The sequence below is a fragment of the Rana temporaria genome, chromosome 3 (genome assembly GCF_905171775.1).
Source record: "Rana temporaria chromosome 3, aRanTem1.1, whole genome shotgun sequence".
Lineage (NCBI taxonomy): Eukaryota > Metazoa > Chordata > Amphibia > Anura > Ranidae > Rana > Rana temporaria.
In genome coordinates, this window is record NC_053491.1 from 170,475,738 (window position 1) to 170,499,331 (window position 23,594).

Genomic DNA, 23,594 nt, shown 5'->3' on the forward strand with positions numbered 1-23,594 from the left:
ATTAGATCCAAGTACCCCCCCCCCCTTTGGTACTTGGGAGCAGTAACGCCCCGCCACGGCTCCAATTATGTCACTGTGCATTCATACACCATTCAGGAACCTAGGATGACTTCTCCCTGGTCCTGGGGATCCCTACTCCACCAAAACTGAGGGTGACACCCTTATGTTTTCAGGAATGCCACCCCCCCACATTCACACATCATTCACACACATAAACCAAATCATAAGTACAGTGTAAAAAAAAAAAAAAAAAAGTACCCCTGCAAATTAGGGATGTTGCCGAGTGCTCCTTCTGGGCTTGGCCCATCATTATTTCCTGCCCAATCAGAATATTGTCATCTTCCTCCCCCTCATCCTCCTCCCACTCAACATCCAAATTAGGGGAGTTGTGGGCACTCCCCTCCCATGGCGAATCCTGCCCTTCTTGGGACTCTGCATGAGCCTGTCTTGGGGGTGGTGCAGCAGCCTGCCCTGATGGGCCTGCAACCTCCTGACCTGATGGGCCAGCCACCTCCTGGGCTGATGGGGCTGCCACCTCCTGGGCTGATGGGGCTGCCACCTCCTGGGCTGATGGGGCTGCCACCTCCTGGGCTGATGGGGCTGCCACCTCCTGGGCTGATGGGGCTGCCACCTCCTGGGCTGATGGGGCTGCAACCTCCTGGCCATCTGGGGAGGACACAAAACAATCACAGGTTGTTGGATCCATACACTTGGCACATCTTCCCTTCCCCCACCCACACATGCTAATCACCAGATAGAAATTCCAAAAAATTACCTGTCCTCATAAGAGGATCATTGTCAAAGCCAGGCAGGCCCACCACCTGCTGTGGGTGGAAACACTGGGCCACTGCCCATTCCTCCTCACTCATCCTGACTGGGCAGGGTCCCCCTCCTCCAGTGCCCCTGGTATGGGCATGCAGCGTTGCCAGCTTGTTCCGGGACACGCTCCTCAAGTCATTTATTTTTTTTTGAACTCCAGCGATGGTCCTGGTCTCCCCCCCCCCCCCCCCCGCCGCATTGATCCGATCGGTGATCTTTTGAAGGATCTCCTTCCTCCTGGCCGGGGTGGTGGTGTGGCTCTCAGGGCCATGGAGAAATCGCCCAAATTTAATGACGCCCTGAGCAAGTATATGCTTCTCTGCCAGGGTAAAATTAAGCTTCCTGCGCTTGGGAGCCATGACAGACAACACCCAGCAACAGGGAACTCACCCAAAAAACAAACAACAATACACACACACAACAAAGAAAATACAAACAAGCCAAAATAAAAAATATACAGACAGCTACTATTAATTCGAAAACAAACAGGCAAAAAAGGAAAACAAAAAATATAAACAAAACCAAAAAAAAAAAAATTATCAAAAACAAACAGGCAAACAATCAAAACAAAGAACAAATTATCAAAAACAAACACCAACTATACCCTCCAACTCCACAAACACTTTTCTCACAAACCAATCTTACCAACAAACACTGACAAACGTTCAAAGCAGAAGCAACTTGCTTTAGGAAGGGAACACAGGGAAATACTTTTGCAATTGAAGTCTGTTTGACTGGGGCTATTTAGACACAGGGCGATCTTCAAACTAAGTACGCTTGGCCTTTTACCTATCTCACTGATTGCGCTGACCAAAGTTCTGCACATGCGCAGTGAGGTCCAGATTCGTGCGCGCATGCGCAGTACGGCCGGCACTTCATTTGCATGGGGTCACGGCTCATTACAATGAAGCACGCCCACTTCATTCCCACTTGCCATAACCACGCCTTACGCATTGAAACTTAAATTAAGGATGGCGCAGTTTTGTGCGCAAATGCACTGAGAATACGGTACTTACGACACCAACTTAGGGCGCCGTAACTTAAATGACATAAGTTAGATAATCCTAAATTTACACATGTTTTTGAGAATTTGGCCCAAAGAGTTCTGGAAATAAGGTGGAGTAAAAAATTAATTTCTACGCCCAAGTGGAGCATTTCTTTCTCAAGATTTGAGGGTATTATTAAACCCAAAGGCTGGTTGACCTATGCCACCATAGACAGATTGAAATTCTGCTGGTTCAGCAGAAAGTTCAATCTATCTATGTGCAGAATGTGGTTGTACAGAATTCAATCTATCAATTGACTTCAGTACAACCAGCGTGTCTTTTTTTTTTTTTTTTTGGCAATCACTGCTGGCTGCTATAGCTGCCAGCAGTGATCACTGTATTCTGATGACTGGAAAACTTTCAACCCCACAGAGAGTGACCCCTTTGCACTGCCCCCACAGAGAGTGACCCCTTTGCACTGCCCCCACAGAGTGACCCCTTTGCACTGCCCCCACAGAGTGACCCCTTTGCACTGCCCCCACAGAGAGTGACCCCTTTGCACTGCCCCCACAGAGAGTGACCCCTTTGCACTGCTCCCACTGAGAGTGACCGCTTCACACTGCCCCCACAGAGAGTGACCGCTTCGCACTGCCCCCACAGAGAGTGACCGCTTCGCACTGCGGGCAATGTGGAGCAGTCTCATTCTCTGTTCAGGCAGTGTCAAGCGGTCTCTCTCTCTGTGCAGGAAGTGTCAAGCGGTCTCTCTCTCTCTCTCTTTGTGCAGGAAGTGTCAAGCGGTCTCTCTCTCTCTCTCTCTGTGCGGGAAGTGTCAAGCGGTCTCTCTCTCTGTGCAGGCAGTGTCAAGCGGTCTCTCTCTCTCTCTCTCTCTCTCTGAGCAGGAAGTGTCAAGCAGTCTCTCTCTCTCTGGGCAAGCAGTGTCAAATGGTCTCTCTCTTTCGGGGACAATATGGAGCAGTCTCTCTCTCTCTCTCTCTCTCTCGGGAATGTGGTGTAGATGGATGGTGAGCCAATTCGGTGGTTCAATGGGCCACGTGACTGGACTTGCCCCCCAGGCCTAAGGCTGCCAGCCCTCCCCTGGTAATTAGCAACATATTAGATGAGATTTTTTATTTTGTATTTCTAGATACCTGCATTCTTACCTTTCGAAAGCTAGCACATTCCATTGTAATTGACTTTAACAATTTATTGTCACACTGATATAAACGCATTATGTTTTTAAGCATCTGCTTTTTTATCATTACTTTTAAATGAAGGCTAAGAGATGTCCCTACTTCATCTTAAGCATAATTAGATTTTCATGACATAGGAAATACAATTGCTGACACTGCAATAATATAGGAAGCAAAAAATATATTTCACACCCTTTATGCAGCGAAACCCATCACAAGTTTCTTTGTCACTAAAAACTGATTCCTCTAAGATGAAAAGGATTACAGATATACTGATAATTCTGCCTCAATAACTTCCTTTTTGATGAATACAACAATCTAATTTGTTCTGTATAGACACAAATGTGTCACGGGCTCCTTTATTTAAAAATCACTATTTCTTTGTTGTTAAAATGCTTTTGTTTTTCATTTTAACAGTTGTAGTTCTAACCTTATAATGCCCTTGTTTGTGCCATTTCTAGGGAACAAATGAAACAGTTGAACATAATGTAGTAATTCATTTATGTTTTGTTTCTACAAAACATCTTGATAATAAAATTAGTCATCAACTCTGTAGTTAGAAAATCATGCATATACAAGTCATTAAAATCAAGCCTAATACAATAATGATACAATTTTTTTTATTTTTTTTAGGCAATGTTCATACAGGCGTAGAACCTTCATTATACAAGTGTTTCTTGCAAAAAAATGATATTGCAGAAAGTATGCTTGTATCCATTTTATTTATATTTGGATTATTTAACTGCTTTCTGCACCGACGGACAGGAAACCTATTGTTCTAGGAGGACACAAGTACACATTTATTTTTAATTTTTTGCACAAAGTTGTCACTAAATTATATATTGCTCAGATATGCCATAGGCATATGTGAAATTACACCCCAAAATATATTTTGCTGCTTCTCCTGAGTACGGAGATACCACATGTGTGAGACTTTTTGGGAGCCTAGCCGTGTACAGGACACCAAAAACCAATCACCGCCTTCAGGTTTTCTAAGGGTGTAAAATGGTGATTTCACTTCCTCAATACCTATCACAGTTTCGGAGGCCATGAAATGTCAAGATAGCACAACACCCCCCCCCCCCAAATGACCCCATTTTAAGTTTATATTCTAGGAACAGAGGGGTTTCTCCACATCACCAGTCACCATAGGAATTTGGACCATCATGTCTGCGTGAAGGGGGACAGAATGAAAACATTCTTATTATCCCTCCACTTCACAGCGAGCAAATTATTACACTTTAAGCAGGCTCTCTCCCCCAGTCTAATCTACAAGTTGTTGGGATGAGCCCCAGCGGTTAGATCGCACAGTGCCACATGTGCCAATTCCATGATCAAACAAGTGACTAAAAAGTGGCATGCTCGTGTGATAATTGTCCACGTACAAGTGGTACCCCTTTCCGAATAAGGGTGACACCAAGTCCCACACAATCTTACAAGCGCTCCCTATGTAGTCTGGGCAGTTCTCTGGCTCTACATAACTATCTCTTCCCTTGTAAACCATAAAACTATATGTATAGCCTGTTTCCCTGTCACAGAGCTTATACACCTTGACCCCATATCTGGCACACTTGCTGGAAGGACGTTGTTTGAAAGACAAGCGGCCAAAAAATGTAATCAGGGACTCATCAATGCAGGCAACTTGATCGAGAGTAAACAAGGCTGCAAACAGTTGGTTGAAGTGGTTTATGAGGGACCAAATTTTGTAGAGTCGATCGTATCCAGGGTCACCCCGAGGATGACAGAGTTCACTATCATTGAAGTGCATGAACCGCAAGATCCTCTCATATTGTGCCCTGGCCATGGAGGCAGAGAACACAGGCATATGATCAATTGGGTCAGTGGACCAATATGAACGCAACTCACTCTTTTTAGTTATGCCCATGAGGAGGGATAGTCTCAGAAAATTCTTAAATTCGGAAACCGTAATAGGTTTCCATTCTCTGGCAAGGGAGGAAAACTGGGGATTAGCGGCGATGAATTGACCAGCATACAAATTGCTTTGGTCCACAATAGATCTATAGAGATCTTCTGCGAAATAAAAATCAAGTGATGCAAAATCAACTGTTTCCACCTGAATTCTGGGTTGGCCAGTGAATGGGGGAAGTTCGGGCGCTGCAGAAGTGGTGGGCTCCCAATTTGGATTGGAAAACACAGTAGGAAGGGCACTATGGGCTCAAAGGGCCTGTCTTTGTCTTCTTGGTGGCTGCGGGACACTAGTTGTGCTAAACACCTCACCAGCTGGAACTGCACTTATGGGACTCGCCATGTCACCACGTGATTCTGCAGTGCTGGTTTGACTACGACCAGGGTGTACTAGCAGGCCGCTGGTGCTTGCCAGTTCACCAGAAGCATGAGCGGCGCTAGTACTGGCTCTCTGCTACATACGAGAGACCTGTGGTTCTTGCACCTCAACAACAACAGAAGAACCGGTCGGGTACGCCTGACCTTGGCAGGGACCACTACTTCATCATCAGAGCTAGCTGTCAGCGTGCCGTTGCTGTCTACCGGATCATATTCTGAGCCTAAATCTGACAGACGGGTGACATCCTCTTCACTATCTGTCATTCTCAGAAACGTGTAGGCCTCTTCACTAGTGTACATTTGATTGGACATTTTGGCCTCTAAATTTACTGGTTCACTAGTGAGACTCACAGGAAATAGAGAACCTGACTGTCTGCGACTGATTTAAACGCTACCAAAAAACTGTTATCATTCGCAGAGATCAAGCCCACTCTGCGAACGCTGCAGTTATGTGTGTTGTGTTTTGTAAGGAACAGTGATCAATTGATACTGAACTTAGGTGGGCTGGGCGCAGGGGCTAAACGCAGGTGCTAGCAGGTATCTGGGCTGATCCCACTAACGCTGCATTTTTGGGAACCCTAAACTACTGGGGATGCTAGTATAGATCTGATCAGATCAGATATTGATCAGTTCAGACACTATACTTCTAAGGGAGGTGAATGGTGTGTGCATGGGAGTTAGCACTACTAGCACTTATATGATGCTGCCTGGGGTCACACAGACCCCGACTGATGCTGAAACCTATTTGATATAACCCGCTGGGCAAACAGGGGGTTAAACCTTTATTGGGTAATATACTGCGGGTGCCCTGATGCCATAGATAAAAAAACTAACCAGCATCACCCGAAACACTAATACGGTGATCACTGGTGACAGGGGGTGAAAGGGTTAACTAGGGAGCCATCAGGGGGTTAAAACCTTCATTAGGTCACCCGTGACACAAATATGGCGATCAGAAAAAAGCTCTATTAGTGACACTGGTGACGGGGTGAAAGGGTTAACTGGGGGGGGTGATTGGTGGGTGATTGGGGGGTCAAATGTGTGCTTATGTGTACTGGTGTTAGTGTAGTGTTGTGCAACTCACGTTTAGATGTCCTCTCTACTCTCACTGGAATCAAAAAGACTCCACGAGGAGAGATGACATCACTTCCCCTGTCTGTGTTTACACTTACACAGGCAGGGGAAGGATTTCATTTGTCAGGACTGATCAGCAGGTCCAGGCCATAAATCATTTGCCTTGACCTGAGGACTGATCGTTTCTCTAACGAATCCGACCGCCGCAGGCACAGGGGGGCACCCACAGGGGGAGGGACATACAGGTACGCCCATTTGCCCACCCCTGCCATTCTTCTGACGTATATCGGCGTGCGGTTGTCGGCAAGTGGATAAGCAAGAAATTCAGTAATCTGTGTGGGATCTCAATCTATTTAATCTACTTGGATCATCTCTAGTGGTGCCTAATATAAGCAGTCTGCAGCTGTGGCAGCCATTCTCTTTCTTTTTGGACCGTGTCCAAGTTTAAAGGAAACCTTTACCAAGGGTAAAAAGGGATCACATTTTTTAACGCATTTTTAAAAGTCTAGTTGTTTAGCCATCTCTGTCCCCAATCATTTCTAAACCAATGCCTTGGAACAAGTTGGCAGATAGTAAAGAGGTTTTAACTTTTGTCTGTGTACATGTTCAGCATCAGAGTTAAAATCAAGTAAAATAAATGCCAAAACAACAAACGTAAAAAAGAAAATGTCCCTTGCTAACAAGGACAAAAGGAGAGGGTAACTCTTCCCAGCAGCACTCAGACTGCAGTAAATCCTAAGATAGGTTCTAATTTCTACTTTATCCAAAATTAAAAGAAACATTTGAGATTTAGAGCTTTTGGATCAACATAACATCACATATAAAGTATTATCAAAAGGAGAAATCAGCAACATTACATACTCCCTTGCTCCATTGAAATATTTACCTATCAACTGATATGTCTCTTTGCCTACCTTTCTAAACTAGCTGCAGATGCTCATGTATTACCAGCTCCTTTCACTTAGAAATCCCTTATAACCATCGTCAGGTGGTTGTAAGTTAGCATTAAGAACCAAGCATTTCTGAAGGTATCCTGATATTGTTTTATCTAATTCCATGCCATAGGCATGTGCAGGTAGTGTGCAAGATGTGCCTGGGAACACCCTATTCACTCTGTGCAGTGACGATTCCCCCTACTGCCCGGGCTTCCCCCGTCTTGCGGCCCCACACTGCAGTGCTGCTGGCTTCCCTCCTCTCCCCCTGCTGCTGCAGGGGATGTTTCACCAGCCCCTTTCTTTTCTAAATGAACACAGTGAACACACTCACTCACAGGACAGTATATAAACTATACGTTATTGCACAAAAAAAAAAAAACATTCCACTTTAGGTATAAATTGCTTTTTTTTTTAAATGTGTTAACTGAAAATATACTCTAACTCATCACTCACCTCTTTTATTATTTCACTTATTCTGCTCTGTATTTTTCTCCTCCTTCTCACATCACTGCATGAATTGGGAGGGCTAATGTGAGTTTGTACCGGTTGTGCACTATAAAGTGAGGTGATGGGCAGTGCGGATGACAGGTCTCTCCCATACCGGCCAGCCAACCCCAGTGACACCAGACCCTGGAGGTGTAAATTTTACACGCGAGGAAGGGGAGATCAGCGAGCGTACATTTGCTGTTCTCCCTTCCGTGCAATCTCGGTCCCAGGTCCACTAATCGGTGTGCAAAGTGATCAAGCAGCTGCAAAGCCACCAGGTTGTTTTAATCTGACAGTCAACTTGCCAGATTTATGACACACTCATTCAGATGCTTCCTTAGAGGTCTTGTTAATACTTGTGTTTGGTGGGCACTAAACATGTGCATTTTTATCACCATAGTACATTTTATGGCAGTAATGGTGTTGGGGGGTTTTACATACACTCCTGGTGGCTGCAGCTGGGGAGAATGTGGGTAAAATCCCCCCGACACCGTCACCACCATAATATGTACTATGATGGCAGTGCCAAAACCTTTGCAGCATAAGGGGATTTTTTAGGGGGTGATAAAAATGCACCTAAAAGGAAGCATCGCACTGTGCTTTGATCATCTTCATCATGTTGATGATCACAGAAAAAGCAGGTGCTGTTTGATAGTCTGTCACATGGAAAAACTACTTGCACTGACTTCCCACTGCAGTATTAGCAGTCTGTTCTGTATGTCTGTCTACACCTTTAATGAAGTGGAAGCGGAATACATACATTGTGCCGCCTGCCTGTGGACTGCAACCACTGTACTGCGCCATCCTCCACCTCTCTGCACTGTCACCTCCCACCACCCAGCTACAAGTTCACACTCCTCCCTCCTCAGCACAGTAAAAAATCACTCAGCCGGCACAAAGGCTGTTGGCCAAGACATTATCTGCCTGGGCACCGAAAATAAAAAAAATAGTCTTCTGAAACCAGCACACTGAGCCATCAGCCCAACGGGAAACTCCCAGTAGTCCCAATGGCCAGTACATGCCTGCTCACTCATCGTGCTCAATTATAACTGAATCATAGTGCTTTCCATTCATTCACAGTCCTGAGTAGCTGAGGGTGCAGAGAAAGATATGTGTGTTTCAGTTTTGAGGCACACACCGTAGTGCTATGTTTCATGCCAGAGTGTCCTCATATTTGGAAGAAAGCATAAAGCACAAACGAGGAGATTTTATACTGGCTGAAACCTAGAGTATAACTTTCAGATGAGAGAAAATAAAAATGTAAAGGTTGTATGTGCAATCCTCCTAATTTTGCTATCTAAAGATGAACTTCAGGAATTATATTTTTTGCATACCCATACTGGGTCGGCTAAGCTTGATATACGTATGCATATCTGGGGGCTGCTGGGGGTGCTTTAAATAAGAGCCATGATATTTTGGGTTCTGTGCAAGCGACTCCTCCCACTGTACTCTGATCACAAGGGGTCACTTGATCGATACTTCCCCCATTAAAAAAATGTCTTGTATTTTTTTTTTCACGAAATACAAGGGGTCGGATTCAGAAAGAGATATGACGGCGTATCTCCTGATACGCCGTCGTATCTCTGAGTTCGGCCGTTCGTATCTATGCGACTGATTCAGAGAATCAGTTACGCATAGATATCCCTAAGATCCGACAGGTGTAAGTGACTTACACCGTCGGATCTTAGGCTGCAATTTCAGGCTGGCCGCTAGGTGCATTAGCACCCCTCTTGGTCAAAGCGATAATAGGCGCGGCAGTGGAAGAGTAATCCCTATGAACTGCCTATAATAGTTTGTGAAGCCAAGAAAGCGCTGTGTGGCCTTGAGGCTAGCAGGAAGAGGCCAGTTGGTAATGGCTAAGACCTTTTCAGGATCCATACGAAGCCCCAAACTTGAGACAACGCATCCCAAAAATAGGACCTCAGAACATTCAAAGGAACATTTCTCCAGCTTGGCATAGAGATTAATCTTTCTAAGGCGCTGAGTACAGTGCGGACATGGTTTCTGTGGACACTCAGATTTTCCGAAAAGAAAAGAATGTCATCCAGATAGATGACAACAAACTGGTACAGCAGGTCCCTGAAGATTTTATTAACAACGTTTTGAAATACGGCTGGGGCATTACATAACCCAAAAGGCATGACCAGGTACTCGTAATGCTCATTTGAGTGTTACACGCAGTCTTCCATTTATCACCTTCTCGTATTCGAATGAGGTTATATGCCCCTCTGAGATCCAACTTGGTGAAAATGGAGGCTCTCTTCAACCTATCGAATAGCTCAGATATTAACAGTAAGGGGTATTGATTTTTAATAGTAACAGCGTTTAAGCCTCAAAAATCAATGCAGGGTCTCAAGGTACCATCCTTCTTGGCAACAAAAAAGAACCCTGCTCCTTCAGGCGATGAGGATTTCCAGATGAAACCTCTCTCAAGATTCTCTGTGACATACTCAGATATGGCCTGGGTCTCTGGGATGGACAAAGGGTAGGTACGACCACTGGGCAGAGTTGCTCTGGGAACAAGGTCAATGGCACAGTCAAAAGACCTGTGCCAGACTAACCCCCATATATATATATATATATATATATATATATATATATATATATTGTAGTAGTGTGGTACCCCAGGGGTGTGGTGACCCAGGGTTCTCAACTGGACGGGTTGAGGGGCTCCAGGGAGTTTACAGTTTACAGAGGAAACTGGCATTTCAGTTCCCTCATTTAATAAAATCCACTTTGGGACCTGGAGCCCGGGGATTTCGTAGAGATCCGGGTGGGATGAAATCCCCAGTCCTGAGTTCGGGCTTTGAAGCTGATCAGCACACTGATTGTCAGGTGTGTGTGGGCCTGATTGGAGACTCAGGACCAGCATTCTGGGCTCCACCCTTCCTAGGAGTCTAGGCTTGGAAGGGAGAACCCAGAGAGTGCAGGTGTGCACTGCAGTAGCTAGAGAAGCTGGAGAGTGCAGGTGTGCACTTTGAAACCCAGAGACCTAAATCTGAGGTTGCTGACAGGCGTCAGGAGGGCTTCATGCGGGAGCCTGAGCAGTGGTGCTACTGCTGAAGAGAGCCAGGTGGCTTGGCATTTCCTTTTGAATGTGTGAGCCAGGAGGCTGAAGTCATTATTTTGTTTGGACTTTTATTTTTGCCTTTTTTAATAAAAATGGGCTACCAGGCCTTTAAACATAGTTCCTGGCTGGCGTGAATCACTTAAAACTGCATATCCCACTTGAGCTAACAACCCCCAACTTTACAATATATAACATTTTGGTAATTACTATTGTTTAGAAGGTGACTACTGACCACAGAAACAACATTTATTACGTCGCTTTAACACCTGTCATTCCTGTCATAGCCAAGGATGCAACTATTCCAGCACAATCTGTGCAGGAATATTGCATTGGAGGGCCGAGGAGATGTCCCTATAAAAAGGAACTGTCACCTGCCTATACTGTCACATAAAATCGTAAAAAGTGTAAAAAAATTTTTTTTTTTATAAAATATATAAAAATTATTTAACATTCAAAGGGCCCCCATCACCCCTGTACACACCCCATATAAAAAGCGCAGCACGTGTATGTCAACATTAATCGTGCCATATGTGTAAGGAATCATCTTGAACATCAGAGAAACAATTATAGGGCCACATGGTTAACTCTAAACTGCTGACCAGTAAAGGTGTTTAAAGCACTGCCCATGGAGAATTTTGGGTGCCATAGTTTTTTTGCAACTTGACTTGTTTGGTATCTATTTACTTGATAAAACCCCATCTTTTATATTTTATCACAAATACATTTTAGTGTATCTTTCCCTTAAGTATGTTTTTCAATAAACAATTCATGCAACAATTTTTTTTTTAACTACCTTTTTAAGGGGGTTACTGTATTTTTCTAGCAAAATTGCTGATTTTAACTTATGAGCAAATGATTAAAAAACTGCCCCAAATACAAGTGGTTAAAGAAAACCTAAAGTTAAAAATTGTATTTAGATCTACTGGTTTTCTAAAGAGTGCCATTGAAAAAAAGGTCTCTAACCCAGCAAATACTCATCTCTCTTTTAGAGCAAAATATCTCAAGGTCCCAGCACAATGTGTTGTTACCACTGTTAGTCATAGTACAGGGCTGGATTAATGTGACATTCTCTCTGTTAACACACAGGTAGCTGATCAGAACCTTCAAGTCACATATAACTTGTGCTTTGCCACATTTAGTAGAGGTAACAGGAAAAGAACACACTGTAGATGTTTAATTGTAAAATACATTGCATAAATAATTAAACATGTAAAAAAATAAATAATCTAAACTGTAAAATAAAATTCCAACATATCATATTGTTTCTCCGTACCTGATTGTTTCTGTTACCTGAAAATACTCATGCCGCGTAGACACGATCAGTCCCTCCGATGATAACGGACCGATGGACTGTTTTCATCGTTAACCAATGAAGCTGACTGATGGTCCGTCGCGCCTACACACCATCGGTTAAAAAACGATCGTGTCAGAATGCGGTTACGTAAAACACACGACGTGCTGAAAAAAACGAAGTTCAATGCTTCCAAGCATGCGTCGACTTGATTCGGAGCATGCGTGGATTCTACTAACGATCGGTTTTGTTCTATCGGTTAGGAATCCATCGGTTAAATTTAAAACGAGTTGGCTTTTTTTTTTTAACCGATGGTTAAATAACCGATGTCGCCCACACACGATCGTTTTTGACCAATGAAAACGGTCCATCAGACCATTCTCATCGGTTTAACCGATCGTGTGTACGCGGCATTAGTTAAGAGCGTTTGCTGATCACTCATAGACATTGGGGGTTATTTTCTAAAACTTGAGAGTACAAAATCTGGTGCAACTGTGCACAGAAACCAATCAGCTTGCAGGTTTTATTGCCAAAGCCTAATTGAACAAGATGGAGTTAGAAGCTGATTAGCTACCATGCACAGCTGCACTAGATTCTGTTTGCACCAGTTTTAGTAAATCAGCTGCACTGTATGGTCTCTCAGTCTGGCCAAAAGGTCATCAAAGTTTTATTTTTTTGAACTAGACAGACTTACTTAGGTGTAAAGCCTATGGATACAATAATTCAGGTAATCATTTGATTATCATTTTAAAAATATGTACTTCAAATAAAAATTTTAAGAACCGTTGGTAATTCACATTTATGTCCACTAGAGGGACTGAGGGACTTAATAAAGCAACTTTCAGATGATCAATAGTATCAGATGCTACCATGACATGGCTGAAATGTTCACGTTGAGTTAGACAACTACAATCTGATACTCCAGTAAGATCTTATCTTTCAGATAGAAATAGAAATTTAGGCTAGAAAGATGGACTTTAGGCGGCACACAGGTATTGAATTATAAAAATCTATAGATATTTATTGTAGAAATGTATATACATTTTCATAAATCATAATATAATATTCATTAGCATATGGGCCCAAACAAGTACTACAGTAGCACTTCAAAGAGTTATAACAATGCAAGTACACTTGCAAAATACATAACGCTGAACAGTAGAAGTGTGTATGAAGTATATGGCTTTGAGCAATATGCAAGATTTTAGTTCTTGTTCTGCTCGACATGTTTCACGTGAAAACGCTTCCTCAGGAGCATGTTGGTATGTAGGTCGTAGTAAATAATGAACACGAGCCTGGACACCAACAGTCTGGCTGTATATTTAAATCAGATAGCCAGCTGGATTTAAAGTATCATCGTAAGACAGCAGGGAAAAAATACAATAGAACCAAACTTACCAGCAGACTGTGTTCGGTTCTATTGTATTTTTTTCCTGCTGTCTTACGATGATACTTTAAATCCAGCTGGCTATCTGATTTATATATACAGCCAGACTGTTGGTGTCCAGGCTTATGTTCATTATTTGCTACGACCTACATACCAACATGCTCCTGAGGAAGCGTTTTCACGCAAAATATGTCGAGCAGAACAAGAACTAAAATCTTGCATATTGGACTCATGCTCAAGGCCATACACTTCATACACACTTCTACTGTTCAGCGTTAGGTATTTTCTCATTTATTGAGTGTACTTGCATTGTTATAACTCTTTGAAGTGCTACTGTAGTACTTGTTGGGCCCATATGCTAATGGATATTATATTATGATATATTTAAATTTTTTTCACAAAATAATTTTTTTAGAATACATTTCACCATGCAAATACACACAAACATATATGTATATTTAGCATAACAGATCATAACACATCATCCGCTAATGCAATCATCACAAAGGAACTTACATAGGTAACGTGCATTGTTCAGACATTAGTAAACATGGGTATTAGAACAGTGCAGTGCAGTGCTGTACGTATCACCAGACACAATTCAATATGCCTAAAGACACCCTATGGATAAGGGTGAGGTAATGGGTGGTTAAGGTAAAGAGCCTAAATAATCTTGGCCAGTTATACCGCTATAGGGGTAAGGGACAGGAGGAGGGGGGATAAAGGGTAGAGAGTAGGAAGATAAAAAAAAGGGGAGAAGGAGGGTGGGGTCCAGTTCGTGAGGTTCTGTTTTCTAGCGGAAAAATTGCTATCAAGGAAATAAGGACTTGTAGTAGTCCGAAGTCTTGAAATGCGTCCAGCATGCCCAGGTCGTTGTGAATTTCTGTATACGGTCTTGAGAGATATGGATTAATTCCTCCATCTCCTCTATTTTGGACACTCTGTTCAGCCACTCTCTAATGGTTGGGATATCTGTTGATCGCCAGTGCGTGGGAATACAAAGTCTGGCCACATTGACCATATGCATGGCCAAAGATTTCTGGTATGATTGTTTGGGCAGGGTCGTGTGATGTATCAGGTATTGGGCCGGGTTGTAATCCAGGGTATCTGTGGTGACTCGGGATTAGAGTTGAGCGAACCCGAACTGTAAAGTTCGGGTTCGGTACGGACTTTGGGTTTTTCCCGAACCCGGACCCGAACCCGAATAATTGGAAAAAGTTCGGGTCCGGGTTCGGAGTTCGGGAAAAAAAATGCGTGGAGGTCCCCGCAAATTCAATAACCAGACCCTTTGGGTCTGGTATGGATATTAAGGGGAACCCCGCCGTCAATTTAAAAAAATAATGACGTGCGTTTCCCCCTAAATATCCATAACCAGACCCTTCAGGTCTGGTATGAATATTAAGGGGAACCCCGCCGTCAATTAAAAAAAAAATGACGTGCGGTTCCCCCTAAATATCCATAACCAGACCCGTTATCCGAGCACGTTGACCTGGCCGGCCGCAGAAAAGAGGGGGGGACATAGTGCTGCCCCCCCCTCTCCTGAACCGCACCAGGCCACATGCCCTCAACATTGGGAGGGTGCTTTGGGGTGCCCCCCAAAGCACCTTGTCCCCATGTTGATGGGGACAAGGGTCTCATCCCCACAACCCTTGCCCGGTGGTTGTGTGGGTATGCGGGCGGGAGGCTTATCAGAATCTGGAAGACCCCTTTAACAAAGGGGACCCCCAGATCCTGACCCCCCCATGTGAAATGGTAATGGGGTACACTGTACCCCTACCATTTCACGAAGGAAGTGTAAATTCTTGTAAAAAAAAAACACACACACCGTAGAATAAAGTCCTTTATTAATAAAAAAATAAATAAAAAAACTCCAGCGGTGATAATCCACTAATTCCCTGCTTCCTGCTCCAACGTTGTCCTGATCCAGCGACAGGTGCGGATGATCTCCAGCGATGAGAAGATCCATCCATCCAGAGCGCAGCATCGCCGACCTCCTCTCACCGCTGGACATAGCCCAGCGAATGACGCGCTGAAGCTGTGACATTACTTATATAGGGGAGGCAGGGCCACCCGTCACGTGACCCTGCACCCTCTGACGTACCCTTTGCTACGTCACTGGGGAAGCCCAGTAAGAGGGGAGCCCCCTGCTAAAAACAAATAGGAATGCTGTAGATGATAAAACTAATATGTGGAACAAGGTGTGTGATGGGTAACAGTAAATGCTAGTAGTCCCCTGCGAGATCGTTGATTACCCGGAACTGGAAGTCCTCCACAGTCCCAAATCTCTCAGATGTCATCACCTTCACTCGTAACAACTATATATACGAATCTCAAATTGCCTCTAGAATGGGCCAGAGGAGAAGCTTTGACAAAAAATGGCAGATCTGGAGAGAAGTGTTTGGTGAGTGAACTTACCTCTGGTACACGGCCTTCTTGATGATAATGTAAAGCGAGCGGTGGCTCTTGTCACGTCCTGTTACGACTACTTTTCCTTATCGTAATCAGACCTTGTGATCCATCTCACCCCTGATCTTGTCCTCCCCCCATTTCATTTCGTCTCAGTTCATTTTATTTTATTTTATTTATTTTATTTTATGCTTATGTTTACTATTGATATAATTATACTCACCTTTCTCGACTACATTCCATTCCGGTACTTGGTCCTTCCTCTCCCCCCCCCACGGGTGGTCTTCTGACATTGGTCCCTTTCCTGACCTCTCGGGGAGGGAGTATGCAGGGCTGACTGCTGTGAGGGGTTGCACTTTCCCGATATGTATAATATGTCTCTCAGATGTAACAGTTCCTGCCTGTACTGTAGTGGAAATGTGCTCCTATGACTGTGATATTTGCCTTTATTGCGTCCCTGTTCTCACTGTAGTCCGGTGTCTCATGTCTTCTTGACGCATTTGTTTATATCAGGGATCTTCAAACTACGGCCCTCCAGCTGTGGTGGAACTACACTTCCCATGAGGCATTGTAAAAATATGACATTCACAGACATGACTAGGCATGATGGGAATTGTAGTTCCTGAACAACTGGAGGGCCATAGTTTGAAGACCCATGGTTTATATGTTTGTAAACTAAAAATTTTCCAATAAAAACTTAATTGAAAAAAAAAAATGCTAGTAGTCCCAAAGTGCAAACACAAGTAAACAAAAAATAAATGAAAAATTAAAATGAATAATAATCATTAATGACAAAAAAATTATGTGATAACAGTCCTTGTGTGATCCAAGTGTTCTTCTTGCTTATTTCTTCTAAGTGCTGTGCTCACAGAGCGCTTACCTTCAGGCAGGTGTATGCAGACCTGTATGGGTATGGTTAGGTCCAGAGATGGTGCTTCCACTTTAGTTCCCAGTAGATGTCTATCTCCACGGGTGTTGGTGGCCTTGCTGGATCTCTCCTCAATGTGAGCCCCAGTGGAAATCAAAAAAGACACTCCATCGTGAAGTATGTCAAGGAATTGTAATCCAAAAAATGTAGAAACTTACATAGATAAAACAAAACAAACAGCAATGACGTTTTATCTATGTAAGTTTCTACATTTTTTGGATTACAATTCCTTGACATACTTCACGATGGAGTGTCTTTTTTTATTTCCACTGGGGCTCACATTGAGGAGAGATCCAGCAAGGCCACCTCCACCTGTGGAGATAGACATCTAAAGTGGAAGCACCATCTCTGGACCTAACCATACCCATACAGATCTGCATATACCTGCCTGAATGTAAGCGCTCTGTGAGCATAGCACTTAGAAGAAATAAGCAAGAAGATTGTGAAATATTCTAACACTTGGATCACACAAGAACTGTTATCACATAATTTTTTTGTCATTAATGATTATTATTCATTTTCATTTTTCATTTATTTTTTGTTTACTTGTGTTTGCACTTTGGGATTACTAGCATTTACTGCATTCATTGTTACCCATCACACACCTTGTTACACATATTAGTTTTATCATCTTCAGCATTCCTATTTGTTTTTAGTGTCTATGCGCGGCGGGGAAAACAGCTATTCAAACGAAAGCTGTCTGTAATGTTCCCCGCGCCGCGGTGATTAACGTGGCAGCGGCGGCGTTGGTGGCGGCGGCGACGTTGGTGGCGGCGGGGGGGAAGTATTCTATTTTAGTATCGGCGGTATTAGCGGGAGTACGAGTACTCACGCTAATACTCGGTATCGGTCCCGATACCGACACTGGTATCGGTATCGGGACAACCCTAGTGGGAACTCAGGATTCCCCCTAACGGGGGTCAGTGGTCCTGGTTGCAAGGAAAGCTTGAAGAGAGATACCTCTTTCCCAAAGGCCAGTAGAGAGGGGAGGATGAGTGGGTGCTCCCTAATGGATTGGGGCCAGTGTCAAGGTGCTAACCAAGGGAGCGCATGCGTCCCGGTTCTAGTGCAATAGTTTTCTAGCGTCACCCACATTTTCCCCCGTTTTGTGAACTTTCCAGTCCACTACCCTGGTCAAATGGCAGGCTAGATAATACTTATATAGGTCAGGTAAGCAAATTCCACCTGAGGCTTTGGTACATGTCAAGCGTGAGTATTTAATATGTGGGGCTGTATTTTTCCAAATGAAGGCCGCTCAGGCCCTCTTGTATGTCGCAAAAAAGGAGGGGGGCAAATGGATTGGAATTGTCTGCATTATGTATAAGAGGCGGGGGAGGATAACCATCTTAATGAGCGCCGATCGGCCGAACCATGAGATGTTTAAATTGGCCCAGTCCTTCAGGTCAGTTTGGATTTTCGAGAGGGAGGTCAGGAAGTTTTGGTTATACTGGTCTGCTAATTTTTTGGTAATTTGAATACCCAGGTATGTAATGGCCTCAGACTTCCGATGGAAAGGGAAACTGTCCTGACAATGAGAGACATATTGTGAGGTCAATGTTATGTTCAGAGCATGAGACTTAGAGTAGTTAATTTTAAGGTTAGACAGCTCACCAAAATTATTTATATCTTTCAGAAGGTTAGGTAGGGATAATCGTGGTGCTTGTAGGGATAACAGAATATCGTCCGCGAACGCGGCCACCTTAAAATCCCTATGAGCAAAAGGAATTCCTTTGATATCTGAGTTTCTGTGTAATCTATTTAACAGAGGCTCTAGTGTCAAAACAAAGATCACAGGGGGGCAGCGGGCATCCCTGACGTGTACCATTGCTGATAGAGAAGGCGCTTGTCAGAAGACCATTGATGTGCGCGAACATGCGTGGGAGGAGACCAATGCCTTTTAACACCTCCCGCATGTAGTCCCATGCCACCCTATCAAACGCCTTCTCAGCGTCAAGGGAGAGGAGAAATCCCCTAGAGCCTGACGAAGTAAGCAAATGGTGCAGCATCAAGGTGCGGATAGTATTATCCCTGGCTTCTCTACCCGGAAAAAATCCCACTTGATCTGGTGAAATGAGGCCAGGAATTAGGGGGAGCAACCTATTAGCCAGAATCTTTGCATACAGTTTGATATCGACATTGAGCAAAGATATTGGCCTGTAATTTGCCACTTGTGAGATGTCCTTACCTTCTTTTGGGATAACAGTAATATGGGCTTCTAACATTCTGCCTATGGAAGCATGGGGACTAGAAAAGGAGTTAAATGTTTGCAGCATCTTGGGTGCAAGATCATCCAGGAAGCACTTGTAATACACTAAAGGGAGACTGTCGGGACCCGGGCTTTTGCCCACTTTCATTTGTTTTATTGCTGGATTAAGTTCCTCCATGGAGAGAGGATTCTCCATGGCTTCCACCTGATTTGAAGTAATGGGCTTAGGGCAATATTGCGCTAGGAAGTCTTTTATCTGAGAGGAGCGGTTGGGAGAATCGGTTAACTGCCCTTCTCCCTGTTTTAAAGTTATAAAGCTCTGTGTAGAATTTCTCAAATTTTTTGGCTATCTCCTCGTTTTTAGAGAACATATTACCTTGGCTATCCTGGATGTGGTGCACCACAGATGAAGTCTTAGCTGCCTGTATTGTGCGCACCAACAGTCTCCCGCTTTTGTTTCCATGCTCGTAGAAGACTTTCTGCTTGAGAACATATCGCCTTCTAGCGCGTTTCCCCAACTCGTCCAACAAAGAGGAGCGCGCCCGCAGCAGATCCTGCAATGTGGATTTCAGAGCCAATCGTTTGTGGCAGCCTCTAACTGGTTAATGGTTTCAATAAGTGATTTGATCCGCTCCTGATGTCTTTTTTTAGCTATTGTCGCCAACGAAATAAATTTTCCCCTTAAAACACATTTGTGTGCTTCCCAAAGCGTAGTAGGTGATACGTCAGGGGTAGAGTTTTCTTCGAAGTATAATTGAATTCGGTCACTTATCTGTCTAAGGTTTTCGGGGTCTTTTTAGCAAGGAAGGGTTTAGTCTCCATTTCAGCAAGGAAGGGTTTAGTCTCCATGATTTATGATTTTTTAATATAAATTTCTACAATAAATATCTATAGATTTTAGAATTCAATACCTGTGTGCCGCCTAAAGTCCATCTTTCTAGCCTAAATTTATATTTCCAAACATATTGGGACGTTGGCACACACACACACTGGTGCATCCACAGTGTCACCCTGTGAGATGCACACTTAAGCAATTCCCTTGAAAACCTATATTTCAGATGCTCAATAATATGATGGTATCTCATGTTCCTAATTGCTGGTATTACAAGAATTTATAGCTTCATTGTCTTTTTTTTGTAGTACTCTAAGCAGACTCACAATTTTTGGAACATTTATTTCAGTTTTGTGAGGATAATAAAGACTTTGGATACAACATTGGCTATACTGAATATTAAATATGAATACTAGACAAATAATGGAAAAACTGAAATCATTGGGGTTATTCTGCTAAAGGAGTAGAGAATGTTCACTTTGCAAAGCGAATGTTCAATCAACCTAATGAGGTAATGCTATGTTAGCTTTGGATATCCAATCATATTTATTGATATGACCATTTAAATATTGAACTTATATGATTAAGTAAACTGAAATCAGATTGATTAGTTTGGACTAGTAGTAGCTATGAATTATTGCACTATAACACCTCCTGTTAACATTACCTTTTTGCAAACACAGCTTTATCTTATTCACTTAGCTAAGCAAAAATTCACTTTGCTGAAGTGAACAGTCTTTACTCCTTTAATAAATCAACCCTATTGATGTTAATGGCCATTAAAGGGTGACTATATTTTCATATTTTTATTTATCTAAAAGTGAGTTCAACAACATTTATGGATTTATATTTAAAGGTCACAACAGTTTATCAGGTTAGAAGCTACCTAAAGCCGGGCTGGCATAGGGGAAAGATTTCTATCACACAGCTATTTTTCTACCCCATAATCCCAAAAGGAATAATGATTGCCTGCATGGTCTACTATAATTTTATTGCCTCCTGGAGTTATTTTAATTATTGGTGCAACCAATATGTGTGTGTCCTTTAAAACAGTGGTTCTCAACCCTCTCCTCAAGTACCCTCAACAGGCCGTGTTTTGGGAATTTCTCTTAGATAAAATAGCTGTCCAAAATACCAAGCCATTGACTCTGCTTTAAAGCACCTGTGCAAGATAAAGGAATACCTGCAAACATGGCCTATTGGGGGTACTTGAGGACAGGGTTGAGAACCACTGCATTAAACCCACTAGGCCATATTTGTTACATTGTTTGAAGGAATACTTGTTACTGTAAGCCTTATGTGCATAACTAGCTACGGACCATTTATTGTTTCATTTAGTTTAACAATAAGTTCCATTCTTTCATGTTTTGCCACATACATAAAAAAAAAATGCTCCTTCAACTTGAGCAATCATTTTTTAAGAGTTAGGAGGGTATGGATTACATGGCATCTGAAAACATTTTTGTAGCATGACTGACTGGTCTTCAAGGTGCTAATCTTATCCAAAATAAGAATTCATGTTGAAAAATGTGCAAAATAATACAACTAATTCACAGATAAAATGGACTAACTATAGCTGCATACATAAACCCTAGTATTGTAACAGGATTACCTTATATGCGATATTCAAATGCATTTTGTAGAGTTTTAAAATTTGTATTGTCATTACATAGCGTTCTTGTTGGTAAATTAGGTATAAAGTGGCCCAAGCAGACTAATAACATCTGGTACACAGAAAGGAAAGTTATTGCACTGTAGATGAAATTTGCAATGCGCAATGCAGATACAGATTAATACTTGTAGAAGCCTAGGCCTTCCATACCCAAGATACAGTTTTAAAGCTTGTGCGAGTTTAGCGCTAATATGCTGGTAACCAGGTTGTGTGTGTGAGAGAGAGAGAGAGCACAAATTAATCAACTGACCTATAAGTGTGTGTTTTAATATAGAACAGTGGTTCTCAACCTTTTAGTGCCGTGACCCCTTGATAAAATTTCCCAAGTTGTGGGGACCCCTAACAGTAAAAAAAAAAAATCGTAGTGTGTGTTGTCAGCACCCAAGGCAAGTAATTTGCGCCCCAACCGACAGAAATTTAGCGCTCCCTGAGTCCCCTTCGCTCGTACAGTATTAAAACCTCATATGGTACATTTTAGGATGTACTATTCTTTCTCTTTGTTCTCCTTTCTTTCCCTTTTATCTCTTGTTATCCTAATTTATTGTTTTTTCCCCCACCCCTCTCTCTAGCAGTCTTTCTTGTTTTTTCTCTTATTCTTTCTCTCCTTTTTTCTTTTATCCTCCTCCTCTTTTTCTCTCCCTTCCATGTATTCTCTATTTTTATTCCTTATTTTACTCCTTGGTGGGATGAGTTGCAGTGCTGGCGAGGAGTTGGGATGAGTGGCAATGATGGGGGGGGGGAGTTCTGATCAGCCAACTTAGGTGTTTTTAAACAAGGTCATCTGCTGATCTGAGAACTGTAGTGGGGACTTTTAATGGCAACTCTAATCACAGGTAGTGTTACTCACTGTGTCTCCGACTTTGTGGTGTCTCGTAGCAGTGACATATATGCTGAAATCAGGAGATAGGGTCTCCTCCAGCCCCTCCCACCTCACAATCCTCACCAGTCAGCTGACATCTAGTCTCTGTCCCCCAACCATGCCGTGAACTAAATAGGCGACTGCGAAGAGGCTGAGTGGGCAGCTGTGGGCTCCAAAACAGCCCAGCTGGGCAGCCACTGGCTCCAGAGACAGCCCTGCTGGGCAGCCACAAGAAGGCTGGGAGAATGGTGCAGGCTTCAGGAACAGCCCAGGATTTGGTGACCCCTGGCAAATCATCATTCGACCCCCGAGGGTGTGCCGGCCACCAGGTTGAGAACCACTGATATAGAACATAATGGATGGAAATTTTACCATAGTGTTGCCAACATAGTTCATAAGTCAAAGGCACTTTACTTATGAGGTTTTAATTATTTTTATTTTAGTAAAGAAGATGAGGATATGGATGAATTTGCAGAAGAACAGACTGTGTTAACAGGTATAGTATATATCATTCTGAGCTTCCATGATTTGTTCACAGTTGTGTATTTTCTAACTTTAAACACTTACTAATGTGCATATTTTTTTCAGAACAACATATCCCCAGAATAATTTGTTCTCATGATGAATTTACTGAAGGCAACCATGATGAGGAAAAGGAAGATAAAAGAGAAGAAAAGAACGAGGAAGATAGTGATCCAGAAGTGTTTGTAAGTCTTTTTTTTAGAGGGTAATATTGGACATTTAAATGTTAAAGTTTTAATTGCAACAAATTAGAGTGATTAACTTTTCTTTCATATACACATGATTTTAAAATGGTAAAAATACTGTGTTTTTTATTTCATTCCATTCTTCTTTAGAAAGATATTCAATTGTTATTTCATTTTGTACACTTGGGTTCTTTTTTTATCTTCACAAAGCATTGGTTTTGTTGTGTGGGCTACAATATGCAATTTTAAATATATTCTTGCTATTTATCCTGCCTAATAGGAAATTACTCTATTGTTCGCTTTATATTTTTATTCACATTGGGAATAATTGTGGGTTTTTATTTTTTTTTGGTTCAGTTCAAATTTTTGTTCATCTCTCTAAATTACCATTTATGTTCACTCTATTTTGCTATGTTTCTGTATCTCTGCAAATGTTAAAGGG

General features: G+C 42.7%; 1 protein-coding gene across 2 annotated transcripts in view; it reads left to right on the forward strand.

The window, feature by feature from the left end:
• PPP1R3A (protein phosphatase 1 regulatory subunit 3A) overlaps positions 1 to 23,594 on the forward strand; it is a 73,877-nt gene that overhangs the window by 32,083 nt on the left and 18,200 nt on the right. For both annotated transcript variants that reach the window (XM_040343803.1, XM_040343804.1), the window contains exons 2-3: positions 22,889 to 22,941; positions 23,034 to 23,152. In XM_040343803.1, coding sequence (XP_040199737.1) covers positions 22,889 to 22,941; positions 23,034 to 23,152 — 172 coding nt within the window. The remainder of the gene's footprint in view (positions 1 to 22,888; positions 22,942 to 23,033; positions 23,153 to 23,594) is intronic.